The sequence below is a fragment of the Zonotrichia albicollis genome, chromosome Z, assembly GCF_047830755.1.
Source record: "Zonotrichia albicollis isolate bZonAlb1 chromosome Z, bZonAlb1.hap1, whole genome shotgun sequence".
NCBI classification, from domain to species: Eukaryota; Metazoa; Chordata; class Aves; order Passeriformes; family Passerellidae; genus Zonotrichia; species Zonotrichia albicollis.
In genome coordinates, this window is record NC_133860.1 from 73,918,722 (window position 1) to 73,941,403 (window position 22,682).

The 22,682-nt window shown below is 38.7% G+C and overlaps 1 protein-coding gene across 1 annotated transcript in view; it reads right to left on the reverse strand.

Moving 5' to 3' along the window:
* SRFBP1 (serum response factor binding protein 1) overlaps positions 1–7,409 on the reverse strand; it is a 70,150-nt gene extending 62,741 nt beyond the window's left edge. The window contains exon 1 of the mRNA XM_005488431.4: positions 7,254–7,409. Coding sequence (XP_005488488.1) covers positions 7,254–7,283 — 30 coding nt within the window. The 5' untranslated portion in view covers positions 7,284–7,409. The remainder of the gene's footprint in view (positions 1–7,253) is intronic.
* Between the last annotated feature and the right edge of the window lie 15,273 nt (positions 7,410–22,682).

Genomic DNA, 22,682 nt, shown 5'->3' on the forward strand with positions numbered 1-22,682 from the left:
CTCACAGCTCAGTCCAATATCAGGTAACTGGTTAGATGCCTCACCTCAAGTCTCACTTCTCCTTTATATAAGGAGACCAGACACAAATATGAAATTGCCCTAAGAGATTCCTCAATTACCTCATAGCCCAGGGGATAGCATAAAAATAGATCTTTGGGGGTAGCTACTTCATTTCAGTGAGATGCTGGATCACTGCACTGAACTGACTGCCCAGTATTCTGAACTGCCTTAAACACGGTAGTGTCTACAGCACTCTGTCAGTGTTATTTTGAAAGTTTCCATCTAGAATTCTTTTTCGTCACAGTAAGGAAGGCTTAGGAATATACTTTAAAATATCAAAACATACGTGAGAAGTATAATAGAAGCCATTTGGATCCTTCGATCTAATACAGTAAAAATCTGAATGCTCATATCAATTTGCCCACAATAGTAAAGTGCATTTTAAAAGAAAGATTGAAGCATCATGCTTCGACAAGTCCCTGAGAGCAACAGGTGTTAATTTCTTAATTACTGTTGGAAATACAACTCAAATACTACACTTTCCTCTACTTACTACCAGACTGCAACTTGTTCTTTTGCAACAGATAGGAGACTGTTTTTTTCCCCCTTACTCACATTCCCCATAAAATAAATATAAACTTAGTGACATACAAGAGGCTGTATGACCAGGTTCAAGGAAGTATTTAAGAACACAAATTGTCAGAGACAAACAGATCTTGGCAGTGCCAGTATGCAGCCACAGCTTCAATTCTGACCACAGAGCATCCTAGGCACCTGACATATATATACCCTGACACCACCGAAATTTTAAGATTCTTCTTTAAAGCTGATTTTTAACTAGTCTCCTAGGAACTCACTACGTAAAGCCATCAAGATCAGACAAACGTAAGGGCTCATTTGGCTTCCCCTTTGAACTCTGTAGTTCTCCTGCCTTCACAGCCTTGACCACTATTTCTAGTGGTCACAAAACACCTGCCAGACACAAAACACCTGCCAGACAACATAACTGTACATTATGCGTCACCTTATTGTAGGTTTTTCTGGTTCAATACCCTCCTTAAATTCTACGTTTATCTCACAGAAAGCCACTGCTTACAGAGAAACACCTAAGTGAGATGAAATACAGCACAGCTCTATGAGGCAATCAAACAGCTCGCCCGCTGTGGTGGGATAATGCATCGCTCTACCTCTGCGCCCATCCCACTCACAAGAAGTCCCACACGGCTGCTGCTCCCGCGGGCTCATCAGAACCCGGTAAGATTGTTACCATCAATCTGCAGCAGAAAAGCACTCTAGCAACAAACGTCCTATGAGCACAGAAGTGGGAGGCAAGACCACCTGGCTGGAATGGGCGAGCGAGAAGCCCCAGACTCAGAAGCAGCAGGTCCAGACATTTGTGAAGGAACCACAGTTAGAGAATCACACTCCATCAGGGGCACGTCTCATCTGTCTGAGCTGCAAAGCACTTCTCCACAAAAAGCCTGATATTTAACACTGAAGGTGCTTCAACTCTCTCGGTTCCTACACAATAAAATGTGAGTAAAAAACCAAACCTTGAATAAACAAGATTTTGAATTATATATCTAATTTATCACCATAATTCAGTTAAACACAGAGAGGTTTATTACATCTGAGTGACAAGATAGTAATACATAATGTTGAAGAAGGCTGAAATTACAGAAGATCTTAAGTAACTGCAAATAAATACTCACTTTGTACAGAATGCTTCTTGCAAAAATGGTGACCATTCAAAGACTAAAAAACTTTAGGTTAATTTTATTATCAATTAAAAAGTATTTAAGCATGCTAGATGTACTGTATAAAAACTAGAAATACATAATACACAAAGGACTAGCATGGGTAAATACTCAGATCTTTCACTTTTAGTGCACCTTACAAAAAACATGACGCAGTTCCTGGTTATAGAAATCAATTCAGCTTCAGGAAGAATTAATGACTCGCTCAATTTCCCCCTCCCTAATCTTTCCAGACATTCTGTTCAGACCACATTCTCTTTACTGCTATACAGAAACTTTGGTGACCAAAAGTTACTTACTTGTAGAAAGATGTACTTGAACTTTCGTCAATTTGTGAACAAAGACATGTATAAATGCAATTTCAATAGCTCTATCCTTTTTGTTTTCTGTCTTAGCTGCATCTGAACACCAAAGGACAAACACAACACCTATCCACGCTACACCAAGAAAACTCAGTCTTTATATAAGCATCTACAAATACACATTTACTTCTGTTTGCACTGTGATAAAAGATTAAATAACTACAGATATAGTTCTGTACAATTATTAAACTACAGCTAAAACTCAAGACTGCAGTTTCAGACTTTCAGAGACTGTATGTCAGTCTTTCTCCCTAAGTTAAGGTTATCCTCTGTGGCTGCTTGTCTGATTTTTTTCATTATCAGCCACGCTACTCATACCTGACTTTGCAATACACCAATTTAAATTCTCAATTCACACCTCCAGACTGCTTTCTACACATGCCATGACCTAAACTGCTGCCCAGCTAAATGTGAGGCCAGGATGTCTGTCCTAAATCTAAAGAGTAGAAGAGCTGAGTGTTGCCATGTAGAGTATCACAACACAAAGTGCTGGGACCCAAAACAATATAAATGGAATTTATCACCTCGAGCTTTATAACTAAGCTCCCTGCATAACAATTTTAATTCTGGACTTTGCTTGGCAGGCTGAAAAATAACTGTGCACACACATCATTCTCAAGGTATGGTTTTATCTTGATCCTACCGTTTAGGAAAGAAAAAGAACAATTCCATTATAGATGACAAGCATTATGCAGACATCAGCTTTTATTATCTAAAACCTGTAGTTTTGTAAATACAGAGAAAAACTATTTTGTCTGCATAAGATTAATTACTACAAATTTAAGAGAAAAATTCACCTGATAGCAAAGTTTTGATATCCAATCAAGTTTGGAAAATTTGATTCACGTGTCCTACAGAAACAACTTTCAACTCCAAGAATTTGCTTTTTATAATATGATGCCTTACTAATATTCAACCTTAGCCATTACAGCACTCATGGAGGTATATATACGAACACTTATTTTTAAAACACTGTATACAGACTTCATTTGCATTAGCTTCATGAGCTTTCTACAGCATAGCTCCTTGAGGTAGCTGCAAACAGAATACCATTAAAAAAAAAAAAGAGAATAGAAAGAGAACTGAATTTGTCGCATTAATTCAATATCATTAGCAGATTAGGCCTGTAAAAGCAGAACAACATAATTGAAGAAACACAGGTGCTGAAAAAAACCCTAAAAATCTCTAGGACTCCCATTCAACAGCTTCTGTTTCATACTATTGTGTACTGCTGATCAACAAGGATAATTTTTTCACATTAAACATGAGCTATCTCCCTTAAAACTTGCCCTTACCCATGGTAGTTGATGATTATGTGCTGCCATCTAGCAAATGTTTCCAGAACAGTTTAACATTGGGAGCTATTCTGTGGCAAGACACCTGAAATTTCTTAAAAGCTTTTTAAAATAGGAAACATATTCAAGACAGCAACAGGTTTTTAAAATTATTCCTTCAGTATGCATGCTTGTAAGAGTAACCACAACTGGAGAATACCATTAGACTTGATACAGACAAACCCTTCAAAAGTAAGACCATATCCGTGAATATGGAATAGCAAAACTGAAATTTTCATTCTAGGACTTATGCTTTCCTTTGTTTCAGTGAATGCAATGAGTAGAAAATGGTAAGAAATACTGCATTTTCTTCTTTCCCAAAAACTCTATAGTCTTCACTGCTTCACTTCGTTCCAATTTTGTGGTTTTTATTTCCTCTGCACCCACCCTCCCTCCTTCACCCACCCAATTCATCCAGTAATCAAAAAGCAGCAATCCCATACAGTAATACAATGCCTGCATTACAAAAATATTGTTTCTTAACCCTTTTCAATCTCAATTTTTCAGTCATGCAGTCACACTGAAACTGTACCATGCTATTTACCAGCAGCAAGATAGCTTCCTAAAATTACTGGACCTTGCTGGCTGTGAGCTCTGCCAAGACCTTACTTTTTTTGTTATTATCTAGGTATATATTCAATTAGGGTAAATGAAAGAAATAATTTATACACTTTTGACACAAGTCCTGCTTGTTAACATGGAAATAGTGTGATATTTTGAAGCACTTACACTGTTATAAACAACTTTTCATGAAAAGAAACATTAATGAAATGTCTAAACTAATTATTTGTGAATATGATTGGTTTACTATTATTTTCTGTCTTATTCCACCTCATCACGATAATTGCAATTTCCTCTTTTCACCTGGGTCCTTAACATTGTACAGCTACCTTAACTCCCTCATTCATCCAGTCACTAAAGAGTACAACATTCTCATTCTTTGCTCCCCATAGATCAGAACAGCTGGGAGACTATTGCTCCACGGAGGAATTATTCTTCAAGCAAATTGTAATTAAAAAAACCTGAAGCCCAACAACTTTTAAAGTCTCCATTCCTTTCCAATTTCTCTGAAATTTAACCAATGAGTTCAAAAGCTCTCAGAAGGGACAAAGGCATCACAGTCCACTATTTGTCCAATTTCCCCAGAGCATTTTCTAAATCATCACCATTAAATCATGATGCAATTAAATGTCCTCTAGTTTCAAAGCACACATGCACCTGATGTAGAAGACACTGTAGAACAAGTAAGAATTCTGACACTTATAACTATTTCTCAGCAACTAATATCAAACAAAAACCAGTAAGTAATTAAAATAGAGGTCAATTAACATTAAGATAAGTGCCAGTTTATCTCACTGGGAAACATTGGTTTTAAGAATATCTGTTCTTCCTGCAAACAAAAGGTGAACTGGTAAAAAAAAAATTAAATCTGTCATCCTAGAATTCCTTAAGATTCCACCATTTAGCAGGACATGGTATTTTACATTAATTAAAAGCAGAAGTCTTTCTTTGCTAGAATTAAAGCCTGAAATATATAATATCACAGAATTTCATAGAATGGTTTGGGTTAAAAAGGAGCTTAAAGACCACCTGGTTCCAACCTTGCTGCAATGGGAAGAGTCATCTCCCACTGGACCAGGTTGCTTGGAGCGCATCCAGCCTGGCCTACACATCTTCAGAGACAGGCATCCACATATGCACAGCCCAACACACACTAGTGCCTCACCACCCCCACACCATAGAATTCCTTCCTAATATCCAACCCAAATATACTCTCTTTCAATTTAAAGCCATTCCCTCTTCTACTATCTCTACATGCCTTTGAGAAAAGTCTCTCTCCAGCTTTCTTGTAGACTCCCTTCAGATAGTGGATTCCTGTAAATCCAGCAAATACAAACAAGTTATCAGCTGTATAAGGGTGACAAGGTTGTCTCTGCAACAAAGACCATCCTACCTACTGTATATGGCCCAATGGGAAAAAACCCACATGATCCCCACAGTATTGCCTGACTGTGGAAAGCTGAAGGTGCACAGAATGGAGCTGCTCCATAATGTGCTTTCCCTTAGCAAACTGGAAGAATAGACAAGAAATATTACTTAATAGACTGCATTTTCAAAAGTTACGCATTTAAACATGGTCCTAATAAAATTCCTCCATTTCATCTTTATTAGAGGAAGATATGATTTTTACTCTTAGAATGTACTCTTACAAGGGCATCTCTGTAACAAATACACAGAGGGTATCTGTTATAGAAATATGAAATATCCAGGTATTGGTAAATAATTTATTTTACATTTTATAACTAAACACCACAGTCATTAATACAGCTCTGACACTTACAAAAGGACATATGCATAGAAATGGAAAACACCTTTTACTCTACTCACGCTAGGTCTCATCCTACTCTAAGCCAGACTGATCTTCTGTCCCTCTAGAAGAGATGGCATCCAGGATTTCAGTCTTTGTAATAACAGCTCTATCTGAGATGTAAGGTAGGACAGAGCGTCCACTTTTTGCAGAAACAAGTAAAAGCTACTTTCTCCAGAACTTTCAGTTTCCTCTCAGGACAAAGTTATGTTTGAAGTATTAGATGAAATGACATTCCTGAAATCTTCCAATGTTTTGTGCAGAAACTTACCGTACTCTTTTTATGAGGAGCTCCTCAAGTCGAAGAATGCTCCTGTTTTCATCCCTTGTTATTAGCATTTTTGCAGTGAAAGACTATTAAACATCACTCAAATGTGAATCAACCACAAGGAGTCCACACTACCACAATGAATGAAGTACCCTCTTCTCTCCTTGGTGATTTACAGGTATGTTTCAATGTCAAATCACTCATTTCTGACCTTACACTTGTAACAGTGTGAACCAAAAACTACTAAGTAAATATCTTGATTTTATGCACTATCAAACACTTTTCCTGATGAAGAGGTTACACTTCGCTAAATTCTTGAAATCAACTTGCAAATTAACCCCTCTCCAAGTTATCATACACCTAAAAAAAAGTAATTTTTGTTCTGCTGATGGCATCAAGCTGTTAGTTTTGTAAGAATTCTGGATGTGCACAGTGCTAAGTGCAGGTGTTCATATCACACATGCTCAGCAGAACTGCCAGCTATTCTAAACTGTTACTGCAACACCTAAAATGAGGTTACTTTAGTTGTGTCAGGCTTACTGTGCACAATGAATTGCAAATACGTAACCAAAACCCGTCAGGAATGAAACACACATAACCGAATTCACACTACAGTGAAGAAGAAGAAAAAATTATACTGAAATAAACACGAAATACCAAACCTCTTACAGAACAAGAAGAAATTAGCTGTAACCTATTCACTTTTCATTTTCAATCTGTCCATGTGCGAGAAAATACGGCAATATCTTTGCCATCCAGGAGGCAGGCAGCTGGGATTTGGCGGGTCCGCTAGATCACCTGCAAGATTTCAGCGTGAACACAAACACGGCAAGGCAGGCGCGATGGAACGGCACTGGGGGTCAGGACGCCGCACCGAGGCACACGTGTCGCAATCGCGTGACACCTCCCGCAAGCAGTTTAACTTCACCCGACGGATGTTTGTTTCCATCACAGCGGAGCTCCAGCACACGGGACGCCCTCTCCCACGCCGAGGGACGGCGCCGGTCACCCGCGGTCTCCCCCACGGCTCCGGGCCGCCACGCCGGCTGCAGCAGGCTCGGCCCCGAGTCGGCTCGCTCGCAGGCCGATCCGCCGCCGCCACCCCGGCCCTTCCCCGGCCCAAGCCCCCCCGGCCCGGTCCCAGCGGCGCCCCGGGTGTCTCACCTCGTTGTTGAGGTTCAGCACAGGAGCCATGGCGCCACAGAACCGCGCAGGCCGCTCCGAGCCCCGCACGCCGCCGCACGAACCGAAACCGCGCGCAGGCGCCCAGGGGCCGCAGCCCCGCCCCAGAGCCCGCCTTCAACGCGGGTTAAAGAGCTTTGATTGGGGCCGCTCTCCTCCCGGGCCTCCTCACCGGACACGGGGCGGATCCCCATCCCGGCCTACCCGGGGCGTCTGGGCCGAGCCTAACGAGGTCGCCCGGCCCCCGGTGAAACCTAAAGCTTCGCGGCGCGGGGGTGTGCTTGACGGTGCTGGCCGGCCGGCCTGTTGCCTGGTTTAATCCGGCCGATGCAGGCTTGTAAATCGTTAAACTGAAGTGGCCTCTGCCCCCGCGGGCTTATAGTAGAAATGCTTCTAATTTATAGTAGAAATATTTTGGGATTTTTGCTTTTCCTGCCTTGTTGCTGCTGAACGGAAGGCGTTGCAGGAGTAAACTGTGGCCGCTGCCGTAGCTCCAGGCTTTTGCTCCATGGCCCAGTGACAAAACAGCCTCCGTTTTCAAAAAAGTGCCTCACAATTTTCAGACTGAGTCTTCCGTTTGCGCAGAAGGAAGATTTAGGGCTGTGTAGAAACGTCCTGAAGCTTTGGTTGTGTGAAGTTTTATATACGTAATTAATTTTAAATAGCCGTGGTGAAGTGTGGCTGAGCATGTGTTTTGGACTGAGTGATGTCTCAGTCTGAAAATTTTGGCAAAGTTTCATCAGAACTTTCCTCATCATTGCCAGTTTCTTGTGCAAGGAGGATTTGTTGATTTAAATTGCTACAAATATTCTTCTATTGAAACTCTTGCAAAGGCTGTGCTTAAATATAAGCAAAGCTTAGTATGTTTGAGAATGAATAATATTTTTTGTTTTGTTGTTATTATTTTTTACGAAGCAAAAACAAAAATTCAAACTAACAAAAAAAATCAAAAGCAAACAACCCAAAACAAAGAGAAAACCCCCCAAAATAGTTTCAGGAAATTTACCAGCAATTAGCTGGCCCCTGGATGGCACTGTTGTGCCTAGAATACTGCTTTAAAGTCTGAATATTTCTACAAATACAACTGTTGTCAACTGTCTCTGTAATGCATTTTATCTGCAGGACCTAGCATTTGGATCTTGTTATATTTTAATATTTGGTTTCTAACTGATGCTTAGGCAGTTCACTCTCCTGGGAGTGAACTGCAACAAAATCCCACTTGACTGTGCTTTTTATCAAGCCTTGCATGCAAGTGAGGTTAACCCAAGCTAGTCCTTTCAAAGTGTTACTTTTGAGTTCTGTTTGGGATGTTTCTGAAGGTGGTGCTGGATGTTCAGCAGCAGTCTAGATGTCATCTGAATCAGTAAGGATCCAGCTGAAAATACTTTGAGTTCATCCCTTCATCTTATAGTAAAGGAATTTTGTTCCAACAGGAGCTGAATTTAATTTAAAGTGTATGCTTGCTGAGAGTACTTTGAGTCTCACTGCAGATGAGGGGTGTTTACCACAGCTGGTGCTTCATAAAAGTTCAGACTTGAACAGTTATATCCAGTTTAGCAAAAGTCAGCCAACCATCAGAGAATGAACTTCTCTTGGTAGTACCACCAATGTCAGGCAGCTACCTGTGACCTGTGTGCACAGTGATCTGTGCAAGGAGGAGCTGAATTTGACTGTATAGATTAGTACTAGTTGTGATACATACCATACTGTCAATATATGTTTAAGAATTACTGGATATAATCTCACATCTAGGTTGTTTTTGTTTGCAGTGAGTGTAAAATTGGATGCAAAAAATCCAGAAGGAAAAATCTTCCAAGGAAAATAAAGAGCTCCTTCCTTTTGTCCTGGTATTTCATGCAAAACTAATCCCTACATATGCCACTCTGAGGTTCCATTGTGCATCTTAGCAAAGAGAAAGACAGAAGCAGGAACAGGGAGCCAGCTGGTTCTGTGAATCCAACCAGTGCCAGCCTGGCCTCACATCAATTAGAGCTGTTCCATCTGTGTAGCCTATTGGGTCATAATTTCAATTTTCCTTTCCTCTGAACACTGAAATAACTTGCTTTGAAAGTTTCTTGTAGGCCCCAATGACCCACTTCTGGCCCTTCTTCATCCAACAATTTTGTTTTCTTCTCACTTAGTTAATCATTGCTTAAAATAAGTGCTTTATTTCTTTCTGCCCTTTTAAACCTCACTGGTCGTCCAGAGTTAAGAATCTTTGTGCCTCATAGCTTCCTTGTCGGCCCTTTTGTCATATTATTTTTTGACTTAAATGCATTCTAAGTCAAGATTTTCTTGTCAGCTTGTCACAGTCAGGATGCTTTGAGGCATTGCCCCATATAACACTTTTGTACTTTGATGCTTTGTTCTGACATTTCTTCTGTGGTGTCAGTATTTCACTCCAATATTTTGGCACATATTCACAGTGTTGGAATGAAATTTTCTGAACTCTTTTCTCTCCTTTGTGAACAACTGTCTGTGTTTTCACATTGCAGGGCAGCATATATTTATGGGCTACAAAGATGATGAAGGGCCTAGAGGGGGAAGCCATATGGGGAGCAGCTGAGGTCCCTTGGTCTGTTCAGGCTGGAGAAGGGGACACTGAGGGGAGACCTCACTGCAGGTGCAGCTTCCTCATGAGAGGAAGAGGAGGGGCAGGCACTGATCTCTGCTCTGTGGTGGCAGGGACAAGACCTGAGGGAATGGCCTGAAGTTGTGTCACGGGAGGTTTAGGTTGGATATTAGAAAAGGGGTTTTCACCAAGAAGATGGCCAAACAGGCTCCCTAGGAAAGTGGTCACAGCACCAGCCTGAGAGAAGCTCAAGAAGTGTTTGGACAATGCTCTAAAATATGTGGGGTGATTCTTGGGGTGGCCTGTGCAAGGCCAAGAGTTGGACTTGAGTGATCCTGCTGAGTCCCTTCCAACTCAGGGTATTCTACAATTCTGTGTTTCTATTTGTAGGATGTAAGAGGTTGCAGAACAACACAGGGGACATGAAATGGAAAACTATTTAAAGAAAGAGGGGGTTATAGCTAAGTCATATTTCTCTCCCTTTATCTTGGCACTCTCCAGGTTCATGTGATGTGGTAGCAGCTGTGTAGACCATCTTGTAGCTACAACTGGCCTTGATCCCAGAAGCCATGCATAAAAGTTATATTTTTGGAACACTTACTGAAATACATTATTATTGCAGACACTTGCATTTGTATGCTCAGTACAGATGTAATGAAATATGTATGAAGTTTGTTTTGTGTGATGACAATAAGTAAATTTTAGAAATTTCAATTAATCTTTTATGTTTTGTGAATTGAACTTAAACTTCAAGAAGTTTCATAGAAAGATGTGCCAGTAATGTTAACTAGGCACTGAGGACAACAAAAACAGAAGGTTTTCTGCAACTTGGTGCTTCCTATAGCTTTTGCTTTGACTTTTGCCAGAGGAGTTTATTTTTACTGATACTAAGGCATGTGTTCTGGGCTTGCTCCCTTTCTTTTTGTCATGACCATTTAAAGATGTGGACACTCATTAAAATGAGTTGCCTCCCCCTAATTTCAACCAATTCCTTTCCACCAATAAGGAACAGATATTAGTAGATATAAGTTAAAAAATAGCAATTACTAAGAGGCAAAACATGAACAGCAAAAAAACTGCAAACCAACTAGTAAATAATCACTTAACACAAAATTGCTATATCTCAGGAGCCCCATGGGAAAAAGGAGAATCCCAAAATGTTGGGGTACTGCCCCCTCCCAAGATGGCAGCCCCTGCTGCTGACTGTGTGTAGGGGAAATGATGGGAAAATGATGCCAGCCTCTTCCCCAAGAGAGGGATTCTTATTTACATAGGAAAATTATTGAAAAAATATACAGTAAAAAGTACCTTTGTCCTCTATAAACAGGTTCTATGAAATTAGTTGTTTTGACTTCTAAGATAGAATAGAAAAATTTGTTCTTAATATTGCAGGTGTTTTCCTTATTACTTTCTTCACTTTTGAGTTTTCATGCACAAAGACAAGTCTTCATGTGTTACTGTCCTTATGTACCCATTAGAACACACACTTTAGTGAAACTCACTATATTTATATCATAAATTATTTATTTATGATAATTTGTTACTAAGAAAGCAGACCTCTGTTACTAAGAAAGCAGAATTAACATTGAAATTCCTTCCTGCTTAGAATACACTCAACTTCAGCAACACCTTGAGAATTTAAATTTAAAAAAAAATTCTGAATTTAATTATTATTTTAAAGTGTATGAAAACAGAGCTTAAAAAGAAGATTTTGTGATGAACTTCCGCCTGGGATATTATGTTTAAGTGCATAAAGCACATCATTTTCTTCTACAATCAATCATAAATGTATTATTTAATAATTCTTATATTCTACATTTTTCTTTTTAAAGAAGCAGTTCCAGTCGTTCAGCTGGCTATTTCAGTTGTTGGTTGTGTGAGGCCAAAATTTTCTCTTATTACACACAGGTGAAGTGTTAAGTAAAAACTAGGATCCTAATACCTGCTAGATTCCCTAAGTATTATTGCAAATTAAAAAAAAAATCCCATGAAGGTGTCATGGATAACTCAAAACGTTTCATATCCAGAAATTGTTACAACATGGTCGGTGGGTTTGGAGTAGAAAAAAACAACTCTATGTTTCAGTCCAGAGGTAAGTGCTGAATTTATGATAGCAGAAAAGACTACTCAAAAGCGAAATTCAGGGGGAGAAAAAGACAAAAGACCAAGCTGTCTCTGATCCCTTGCAGGAGGAACACTTGAAAATGAACTGCAGAAGCACTCTGAAGAGATCCCATGAGCGAAAGATGGATGGTAGGTCTTTGTTGTGGTGCTCAAACAAGAGATGTACTGGGAATGAAGTGGGTCTGACTTATTCACAGAGAATAAGTGAATTCAAGTTGTTTGAATTCACAGTAAAAGATGCACAGGGAGTGCACATCTGTGGTGTCTACAGTTAGAGCTGCAGCATGAGTCCTTGTACCAAGTCCCTGATAAGGAATTTGGAAGTGCGTGATGGAACTTAGAAATGGATGGGGAAGGGGTATGTGTGATAGTACTGGAGTGACTGATGAGATTAATGGGACTGTCTGCTGCCTGTATGGCAAAGAAAAAGCTGCAGAGAATGAGTGAGCAAGAAAAGGATAAATTTTAGTATGAAACTTTTAGTAAGTAGGATCAGAAGTAACATGGAATCATTACTGCAAATGGAGAGGTATGAACAGACAAGTAAAGGAGACACTTGGCTAAAATGGATAGAATTTCACATTCATAGAATAATTTTAGTTACTTACATGAAAATGTAAAACAAAGCATAATTTAATTTTACTCTGACAATTCAGAAATTATTTTGTTCCAGAATTTAAATTTGGGAAGCATAAATTTTCTGTATAGAAAAGTCAGAAGGCCAAAGTTTGTCAGACCCAGTGTTAGGCTTTTAAACAGAATGTTTTATCAGTCAGGAGTCAAATCAGGATTGTTCATTACTTCCATTCCCTTTAGAGTGAGACACAGGATACTTCCAGAGAACAGTTAAGGCTTATCTAAGATCTTGTTGCTGAGGGTAACAGAAGTCTAGGGTGACTAGATTCTTGACCTAAGTGCCTGTCACAGTTTGATGCTGGTGCAATGCCAGTGCCCCCGTGAAAATATATGCTCCCTGGTGTCTGCTGTGAGATGTGACCAGGAATAGAGCAAAGCAGGCTCCAACTTAGGAATGAAGAAGAAAAACTGTATTAACCTACAACTATATGTAAAAAAAAACACACAGAAAGAATGAAAACCTTCCAAAAACATTCCTTCTCTCCCCACAAAATTTCCAATACATCCATCCCTCAGATTATCAACTCTCAGTCCATCACCACCCTTTAGATTATCTATTCTCAGTACATCAAGGAGTCCCTCTTGTACCATAGGATTTCCCAGGAAACACATTTGAGACCTTGTGTGTTTCCATGTCACATGTCATTGTGACATCTTCCTTCCATGAGAGAACATTTGTCATCGTGACGCCTTCCTTCCATGCTCAGTGCTCTCATCTCTGCGCATGGACCAGAGCTGCTTCTAGGGTTTCCCTTTTAAGGATGCTTTGCCCAGTTCCAAAAAAACCCACAGTTTTTCACTTTTGGCACATCTGTCCACCCCAACTTTCGCCCCCTGGGGCTGAGGGGTCTCACGAACAGAGATCTTCTTCTTCTTCCCCAAAGATGGACGGCACCACCACACTCCTCACCTGTCATCACTGTTCACGCACTCCTTTACATAACATCACTGCACTCTCTTGGCTCCAAGCCATTGCCTCCCCCTAAATGCAGTCTCTGTGTCACAGGGAAAAAAAAAGGTTCTGTCGATGGATATACAAGAAAAGTCCAGCCAAAGGCCACACCATCACCTCCGCTCACCCAAGATTCTTCTCCACTTCTCTCATGGCCCATTTCCTCTTATCTCATCTCTATCTCTCTTCTCATTCCACTCCAGGAGGATCAGCATTTGAAAGGTTTCCATCATCCAAGAAAAGGGTTAAAAATCTCAGGCTCTGCGTGTCCAGAACTCCCACACTGCCTTGCTGGCACAGGCACAGGCACCGTCTCTCTCTCTCTCTCTCTCTCTCTCTCTCTCTCTTTCTCTCTCTCTCAGGGAGGGGATGGCTGCCCGGTGCCTCTTGGTGCCCCTCCACCCTTCCATCCTCAAGCCCTGGCTGCCTGGTGCCTCTTGGTGCTCCTCCACCCTTCCATCCTCAGGGCCCGGTGCCTCTTGGTGCTCCTCCACCCTTCCATCCTCAGGCCCTGGCTCACCTCACCCGGCCGCGGGGCTTCCCCTCCCTCTCCCAGCCCGCAGCAGCCGGGCTGGGGAGCTCTGATCTGTTTCACCACTGGAAAACAAGAGAAAGCTTTCCTGGAAGTTCTCTGCTTTTAACCCCCTGTGCTCTCAGAGGCGTATCTCCGTCCTCAGTGGCCACACCAGGTGCCAATATTCAAATCTGAGCACCTATTGGTTTGACCACAGCATCCCAAAAATCTCACTTCCTCTCAAACCAGGAGAGTGCATCAATTAAAAATTAGTGAGATAGGATGAATCTTAGCGTGAGTGTCATTGTAGGTGTGATGAAAAGCTCAGAAATACAGAAGGAGAGAAACTGGTAGTTACAGTCTACCTAAGTCTGAAAGCATAAACAGATGTGATTTACTCCAGACACAGCAAGGTGATTCTTGAGTGCTCCCTGTAGTAATTAAAAGCCTTTGAGTCAGTGTCATGTTTCATCAGGTTCATGGACAAAAGCAGCTGAAGAATTAAGAGTCTCAGAGCGTATTCCAGCGGGCACCTGACTGATCAAGGTTACTCTCTATTTTCTTTTCCTTTTGGAGCTGATCTAGGAGTCAAGTCTGAAGCTGAGTAGAATTCAGGTAGGATTCCTCCCTCAGGAGTCCAGTCCAAGGAACTCATCAAATTCCACAGATCAGAAAGTGACCTGTGAAGCTTCCTCACTTATAAAATAAAGCTTTAGTTTGGTAAATCAAATTATTAAAGTGCAAAGAGTACTACTCTGAAAATTGCATATTTACACAATACTGTTAAGTGGTGATTAATGGGAATTGTGGTTCAGTGTTAATACTAATAGTTTAGATATATGAGAAAGATAAAAGACATACAAGAACAAAATTTTACAATGTTAAGTTCTCTGAATTTCTTTCAGGGTACTAATTAACAGTTGTTTTACCATAATGTGTAAAGGATTGTGGCATTTCAACCCGAGTTTTTTTTTAAAGGCATTGTTCCTCATATCCTACTCTTAAAGTGAACTGATTTTTTTCTAGAAAAAAATTCATGTTTTATCTCCATGACAATCAGCAAAATATAAACAAAAGTTTGGAATGCACTCTAAGTTTTCTTAAAGTAATTAGTTATACGCAGTAGTTCTTGGAACACTCAAATTTTCTGTCACTGGTCTTCTGACTTTAAAGAAACAGCTGCCGTCACTTAGGTTATGAGCATAAACACAGAACTAATGGAAGTTCTAAAAGGTTTGCGTAGCCAAGAACATGAGCAAACGTTGCAATATGAGGTGCATAACGCATTTTACGGTCTCATATATGTTTCGAGCACTGCCCTTATATATCTTCACCTGACTATCTGTTACATCTTTGAATTGGAAAGTACATTCCTGGCCAATTTCAGGATATATTTAATATATGATAGATTGTAGCAACCTGACGGGAGAAGGTTCTACTTACAAACATGTGAATCCAAACAATAAGTACTGATTTGTAGTATCAAGTTCTCAAGGATAACTTCATCATTTCTTTCATCAAAATGAGCAGAAAGTTAGAACAATTTTCAGTAATTTCTCTTTAACATGTAGTTTATGAAACACTCTGATTTTTGTTTTATACAATTTATAGGAACATGAAAGCTGAGAGACTTTATGCTTTGAAGTTGGAAAATACATAAACACAAGTGTTTTCTTAGTTCTTTTTCTTGTGTGTGCTCCTGGCTTAGAACTAGTTTACAATTAGTCTTAGAAAACTAATGTTAATATCTAAACATAATTTTATGATGCAAATTTGAGAGCAAGAGTCTGTGGTGAAAATTCTGACTAATGAATCTTTAGCTGTAGCACCATTAGCAGAATTGCATTTCAAGATTTTTAAAAGTGTGGTTGAGAAATACAGATGAAAAATTAATGAGTCTTTTTAATTTACAAGGTTGTTGAACCAGCACAAACCGTAAAAAGTGTTTCATTTAAAAGCACTCCATGTCTTTGCAAGAGAGTACATTATGTGATATATGTAAAATGTGATCCTTTGGCAAAGATTAAACATACTGAGCTTTCGAGCCACAAAGTGATGGAGAAAATCTGGTGTCTTTCCAATGCCAAAGCTGTTGTTGAATGTTTGCTGTGAAAGCACTGAAAGTAAGATAATTTTCTGAATTCTGAAAGCTTGGAGCTGACATGGTGGAATGCAACTTGGCAGGAAAACACCGTGATGTCCTGGTGGGAACTAGTGGACCATGAGCCAGAATGCACCCTCCTAGCGAAGAAGGCCAGAGGTCTCCTGAGTTACATTAGGAATGACATTGCCTGCTGGTGGGTTGAGAATACTGTTTCTTGCTCTCTGACACATGTGAGACACATCTGAAACTGTCAGTCCAGCTCTAGGTTTCCCAGTGCAAGAAAGACATGGACATCCTGGATCACATCAAGTGCAAGATGGCTACAGGAGCATGCAGGAGACCTGGGACTGCTAAGCCTTGAGAAAGCTCAGGTGGATCTTATCTAAGAATCTAACTATGTGATGAATTAAGTGGTGCCTCCTTGATGTAATAAGAGGCAGCAGGTGCAAACTGATAATCATATCAAAACCCAGGTATAAGTTTTTGGTGTTTATTATTCTATATTGAAACAGGTAAGTGGTGGGAAGAAGAGTAGGCCATTCCTAACTGATCAATGTTTATATCTCAGTTCTTTGGGTTTTTTGAGCAATTTTGTCATATCTTGAAGGAACACATCAGGGGTATAATCTTGTATTTTGGTCAGAAGAACACTGCTGGAGTGATGAACAAAAGAGCACTCCTTTTTTTTTTGTTGGGTTTTTTTGTTGTTGTTGTTTGTTTGTGGGTTTTTTTTTTTTGGAGGGGGGGTGGTTTTTTGTTTTTTTTTTTCCTGATGTAATTTTGTAGGAAGGTGGACTTTGTTTTTATAGCAAGTGAGTAGTAAGCTAGAACATGTAAGACTCAAGGATGTTGTTACTGCATAAATATATAAGGCACCTTCACAGTCTCCTTTTCAGTCCACTGAAGACTATTTTGAATAGAGATTCCACCATACAGATTTTCAGGGACTTCCCAGTTTTTATTCCTATCTCTTTTTTCAAATTGCCTGCATTATATACATCTGTTCTTGTTTCCAACTTGGTCTAACTTCCATTTCTGAAATAAAAGCCTGTCTTAGATGCCACAAGCTGTGAAACAGAATAGGAAGGTAATTGTGTCTGTTGGCTTGTATTATTTTTTCATTTTTCTTGCATTTCATTGACACTTCTCATAAGCACTCCAGCAATTTTATGAACCTCTGTATTTTAGTTTATTACAACTGTAGGAAGAATATTCTAATTTCTTCTTTGCTTTTTTTCTTGATATTTTTAGCATTAGCAAATTTGTTGGGATCGCTAATAAAACATTAGTAGGATTTTTTTCACACTGCTTTAATATTTGTGTGTATGTGTGTGTGTGTGTGCACATGTGTTGTGGATCTGTGACTTTGATACTGCGTGAGAGAATAAACAGAAAGCTCTTTTGTACTACTGAAAGAAATTTAGAGGAATTCATTCACAAGGCCTCCACAGGACTACTGCAGCAGCCTCTACATGGCTGAGTTAGCGCAGACACAGTTCTTCGCAGATTTTGCTTCTTTCAAAGCAATTAGAGCAGGAGAGGAGCTTAGTGAATAACCTGGATTTTCTGTTGCATCTGCTGCAGTAGAAAACTCTCAATGGCGTTGACAACAGTGTCAAGTAATGTTTCAGTCGCAATATTTTTGGTGCTTATTAGTTTTCTATAGGGATGAAAAATGTTCTTGTGAAAATGGTCACCATAAGTAAATATTCATAAGTGGGAGACGGTGTGATTACCACTCTGAATGAATAGCAGTTATTTTTAAATGCATGTACATAGAGAACTTGTCAAGTTCTTTGCCATTGAATATACAAAGTCTCTACAGCCCTTAATAATACCTTGATCAATACCTGGTTGTAGTTCTTCCATTTGTAGAATCATGCCTGGAAAATAACAAGTGGATTCTTGGTGTTTCAATCAGAAAGAAACCTGTTTAAATTTTCAGGTGAATACATGAATAAGAAATTCTGTGAAATTATTCTCGTCATCTGACTTCTTGTCCAATGATGAATACCCACCTCTGGAAAAATTTCAGAGAGAAGGACTGTCGTAAAATATATGTTAAGAACATCTTTTAAGACTGCTTAGGATTGGTTTGCTCAAAATTCTTGCTCAAATTTCTATCAAGAAAGGAAATAAATTTGGATTGTGCTTTTAGCTTTGTGGCCTATCTATTGCATTAGCAACATTTTAGGCTCTGTTTCCAAGGGAAATGTTATGTCAGTCCTTCTAATTTCTCATTTTGTCATTAGGTGAAAGACCTGACATTTGTGCAGTGCAGTAGTTTTGGAAGGCAGATAGAAAGTTGATAACTCAGCCTCCATAACACTTCTCTGCACCTTTAATTAATGGGGGGTTAATTAATGGTAATGGATTCTGATTTTACTCCTTGCCCTGATGTGGGAGCTCCTTGGGAAAAAAGAGAGGTCACGATAGTCATTAGCTACTGAATTCTTTTCTGCAGTTGTTGGCAGCAGGCTATTAGGATGCCTAAATTTATGTGAAGGTCAAAAAAGCCAATTGCAGGGGCTGCTGGATGTCCGAAACTGACAAAAATTCCTTGCTGAGCATAGCCAACTGCAAACCAGAAAATCTAGACTGAAATGATATTGGAAATCTGCAGTGCAACAGCTCCTTTGTGCATAGACTTCACACATGACAAGTGTGGCTTCAGCTCATGTAAATAATTCATCCAGTTAGCCATATCTTTTTTATACCAATTAAATTCAACTATCTCATTAAAGCTCAAAAATAAGGACTACTCTAGAGGCAAGCTGAGGGGTTTGGGATGGGTACCGGGTTAGTCTTTTTATAATGATCTGACCAATGGGGATTTTTCTACTACCACAAGGAGATTCTTTCGGAGATTATGAGGTCTTTTATGATCCCATTAAAATCACAAATTGGTGAAAAAGACCAGAAGCCAATTTCCACACTGCTTTTTGAATGTTTATACAGTCATTAATGTAAAACATGGCATCCATGAACTGTGCAAGTACAACAAGAGGAATGAGGTCATTTACCTTATACACACAGCCTGAAAAGCACTCTCTGAATAATTTATTTTTTGTACCCTATGTCAAACCAGAAACCTGAATGAAAAGTTCAAAATTACCTGGTTGTAAATTTAAAGTAATGGCTATTTACCCCATTTAAACCAACTTTCCTATTGTGTAGAACAACACTAGGAAGTATATCTAGAAAAGAAATATTTTCCTGCTACACTTTTCTTGGTATTATTGTCTGACAGTCTGGGGGAAAGTTATTGAAAAATTATGACTTCTTTATTTAAAGAAGTTTCTCTACAGTCTTTGTTTAGCTGTATTGATTTTGTACCAGATGTCTGAATGAGTAAAAATCCCCATTTCTCCATGTGTGATGCTTTGGATGATTGTCATTATTGAGAGTTGACTCATAAGATGTGTGCTCCACCTGAGAACCCTAATTTAGGTTGTGTATGGTGGATTATGCTTGTAATATAATTTCTAAGGGATTAATTCTCATTTTCTGATTTTCAAAAAATTCAGATATTTTCAGCAGGTTTCTTTCTGCATCCTGAATATTGGAGAAGACTATGTGTTCTTTATAGACAAAAAGATACTGCCTGTCATGCATAATTAATGTTAATAACATTAATATTACAGTCATTTGAATATTTTCCTCAACTCTGTTATAGCAACTTAATTTTAAATTTGACTGTGCATTAGGAATTGGGTGTTCTCTTGGTTGGTTCTCACAGATCTTGTGTATGAGCTTCTAAGATTGCTTTTCCTTCTGAAGTTATAGAGATTTGCTGCAAGCAAAGTGAGTACAGCAAGAGTTCAGGTTGCAGTATTCTCTGTGTTATAGATTGAAATAGCTTTTTTGATGTCTATGGTAAAGGATAAAGTAGAAAGGGACCCAGCTGTTGGGTTTTGAGTAAATGATACCATCTCTTTTCTCTTAATTTCTGAATTCCTGCTTCTGTTCTTATGGTTTACTTCTCTGAAATAGGTAAGTTTAACCCAATGGGGTTTGGGTTTTTTGATAGCTCTGGGTTGGCTACTGCTGGACTTTTTAATAAATACTTAAATAAAATTTGTTTATCCCACAGCAGATAATTTAGACCCACAGCATTATAATTTAGTTTATAACTAAACCTCTTTCATTGTTATGTTTGTCAGTTCAATGGTGGGAAGTATTATGTGCATTTTGAACATATGCAATGAATTGAGGAATTCTACTGGCAGAAGATGTCACTACTTCTCCTGATAGTCTGAAAGATGAAAAAATGCACAAATCTTGCAAAACATTATTTTATCTGGCTTGCAGGAAGCCTATATGCAGTTCAGGATAATGCGTGTAAGTGAGGAAATCTTACAGTTTGTTGTTTGTTATTATAACTGGGAGGTCCAAAATCCATTAACATTTATTTGCATGGATGTTCAGATGCTTTTTGTAGTATAATTTTAGGTACATGCTAACCAAATGGATTTTCTTTCTGCTTAAGTCAGGAGAGAGAAAGTAGTTTGTAGAAATTTTAATGTAATACTGACCAAATTCTGTCTGTTTTATGAATACAAGTCCACACAAATCCTTGCTAAATTATGGTGAGCAGATTTTAAGTAATTTGTGTGATGTGTGCAATTCCACATAATAGTCTGTGAATATAGTTAGGCACATAAAACAAGTGGTTTGATGCACCAGATGCATGGGAACAGGAGGTGTTTTCTTTCTCTAAGAGTGAAAATGTAATCATATTTTAACTTTATGTCATGCAGCTACTAATTAAGGTGGATATGAAAGAAGTTCAGCGTTTAATATCACCAAGCAATGCCTTCAGACATCACTCAAGAGTCAGATCTGATCATGTAATTTCAGCTATTTTTACAATTTTTGCTCACTAATACATAAACAGCCAGTCTTTACCATCATAACCTAGAAGCATTTTTGGGTAGAAAGTGTTCACTGATTAAAGGAAACTTACAGGTGTTTATAAACATGTGTGTCCTATCTTTTTTTCTATTGATCTCAATATTCTTTTATTTGTAAGAAGGAAAAGTAAAACTACTGTTGGGGTTATTAAAGGACTTTTCATTGCTAAAAGGGACAGATTTCTAAAAGTTCACAGTAATTTTTCTGAAAGTTCACACTGTTTAATGGTAATTTTTTTGTCTACTTGACAGAAGATGCAATGTGCAGAGATGTTCATGTTGAGAGAGATCTTTTTCACGATTACAAAACCCTTACACGTGTATCATCAGCTGATTTTGCTGCCATGGAGTTTTTTTCTCTTAATTCTGTTTAATAGCATAATAAGTATGCTAAAAGTCTATGACTACTTTTTTGAAATTTAAATTCATCACAATGTTCTTGGTATTACTGGAAGTTATGAGAAACTGGCCAGGAGATTTTACTTCAGTTAAAAGGAAATACTCTCTTGTATTACATGTTTATAACATCTGTTTTCACAAAATTTAGACTCTAATTTATTTAGAATATATATTATTTGCATAATATATAATATACAGAGGTATGAAAGGCATATATGCTTACAATGTAATGCTTAGATATGATCTTGATTTTAAGGATGTATTTCAAAATTTTTATGAAGAGCAAGGGACTTAGTGATAAAACAGCTTTCTTACAGAATATCTTGGATCTTTTTGTCAGTAAAAATCAGTTTTGTACGTACTTCCTTAAATACTATGCTTTCCTTTTAATTAAGAAATGCACCAAGATTTGCTTAAAGGTTACTTTGTTATTCAACTTCTTATAAGTAAAAATAAATTGCAGTTCAGAATATGATCTTTCAAAATATGTAAAACAAATCCTTCTTTCTGCAGCCACTGTTACTCAATTTTAGATGCAAAGATCAGCTCATGTCTGTAATCTCTAATTCTCAACAGAATAGGAAGTGTGAGGAGCAAAGCTGTGCTAAAAAAAATATGGTTGTCAATCCATTCTTAATTGCTAGATACCAGCGTGATTATTGCAGGAGCTCTCTGTAGGAGAGATGTCATTACTGATGGTTGTTTCCAGTATGATTTGTGGCAGTACCTGAAAGCAAAATTGCAGCATCAGATTTCTCCAGCAGATGTTAGAGGGTAATGCTCTTCAAATCTTCTTCAGTGCTGCATGACAGGTGGCAAAACTCCAGATTACAATTTTGAAGTAGTGGGATACAGACTTTAATACAGCTCAGCCAATATAAGAAATATATTAATCTGAACATGAAGCAGTCAGATATATAATAAGATGCAGATCAACTAAGGTAAGAAATATGTTTATTTAGTTGTTCCTTTTCACTTCTTTACAAGGAACACCACCAAGCAGCTATGAGAGGCAGCAATCTCTTCAGGAAAGTACACTGGGCAGAATGTCCTGGAAAACACCTTAGATAGCTTAACAACTGCCCACAGCCACGTGGGTACAACATATTGTGATACAAACTTCTTGCAAGAGAAGAAAATGAAGGAGCAATGATTCCATAAGGCATGTTTTCTTCTCAAACTCATATATCACATGGA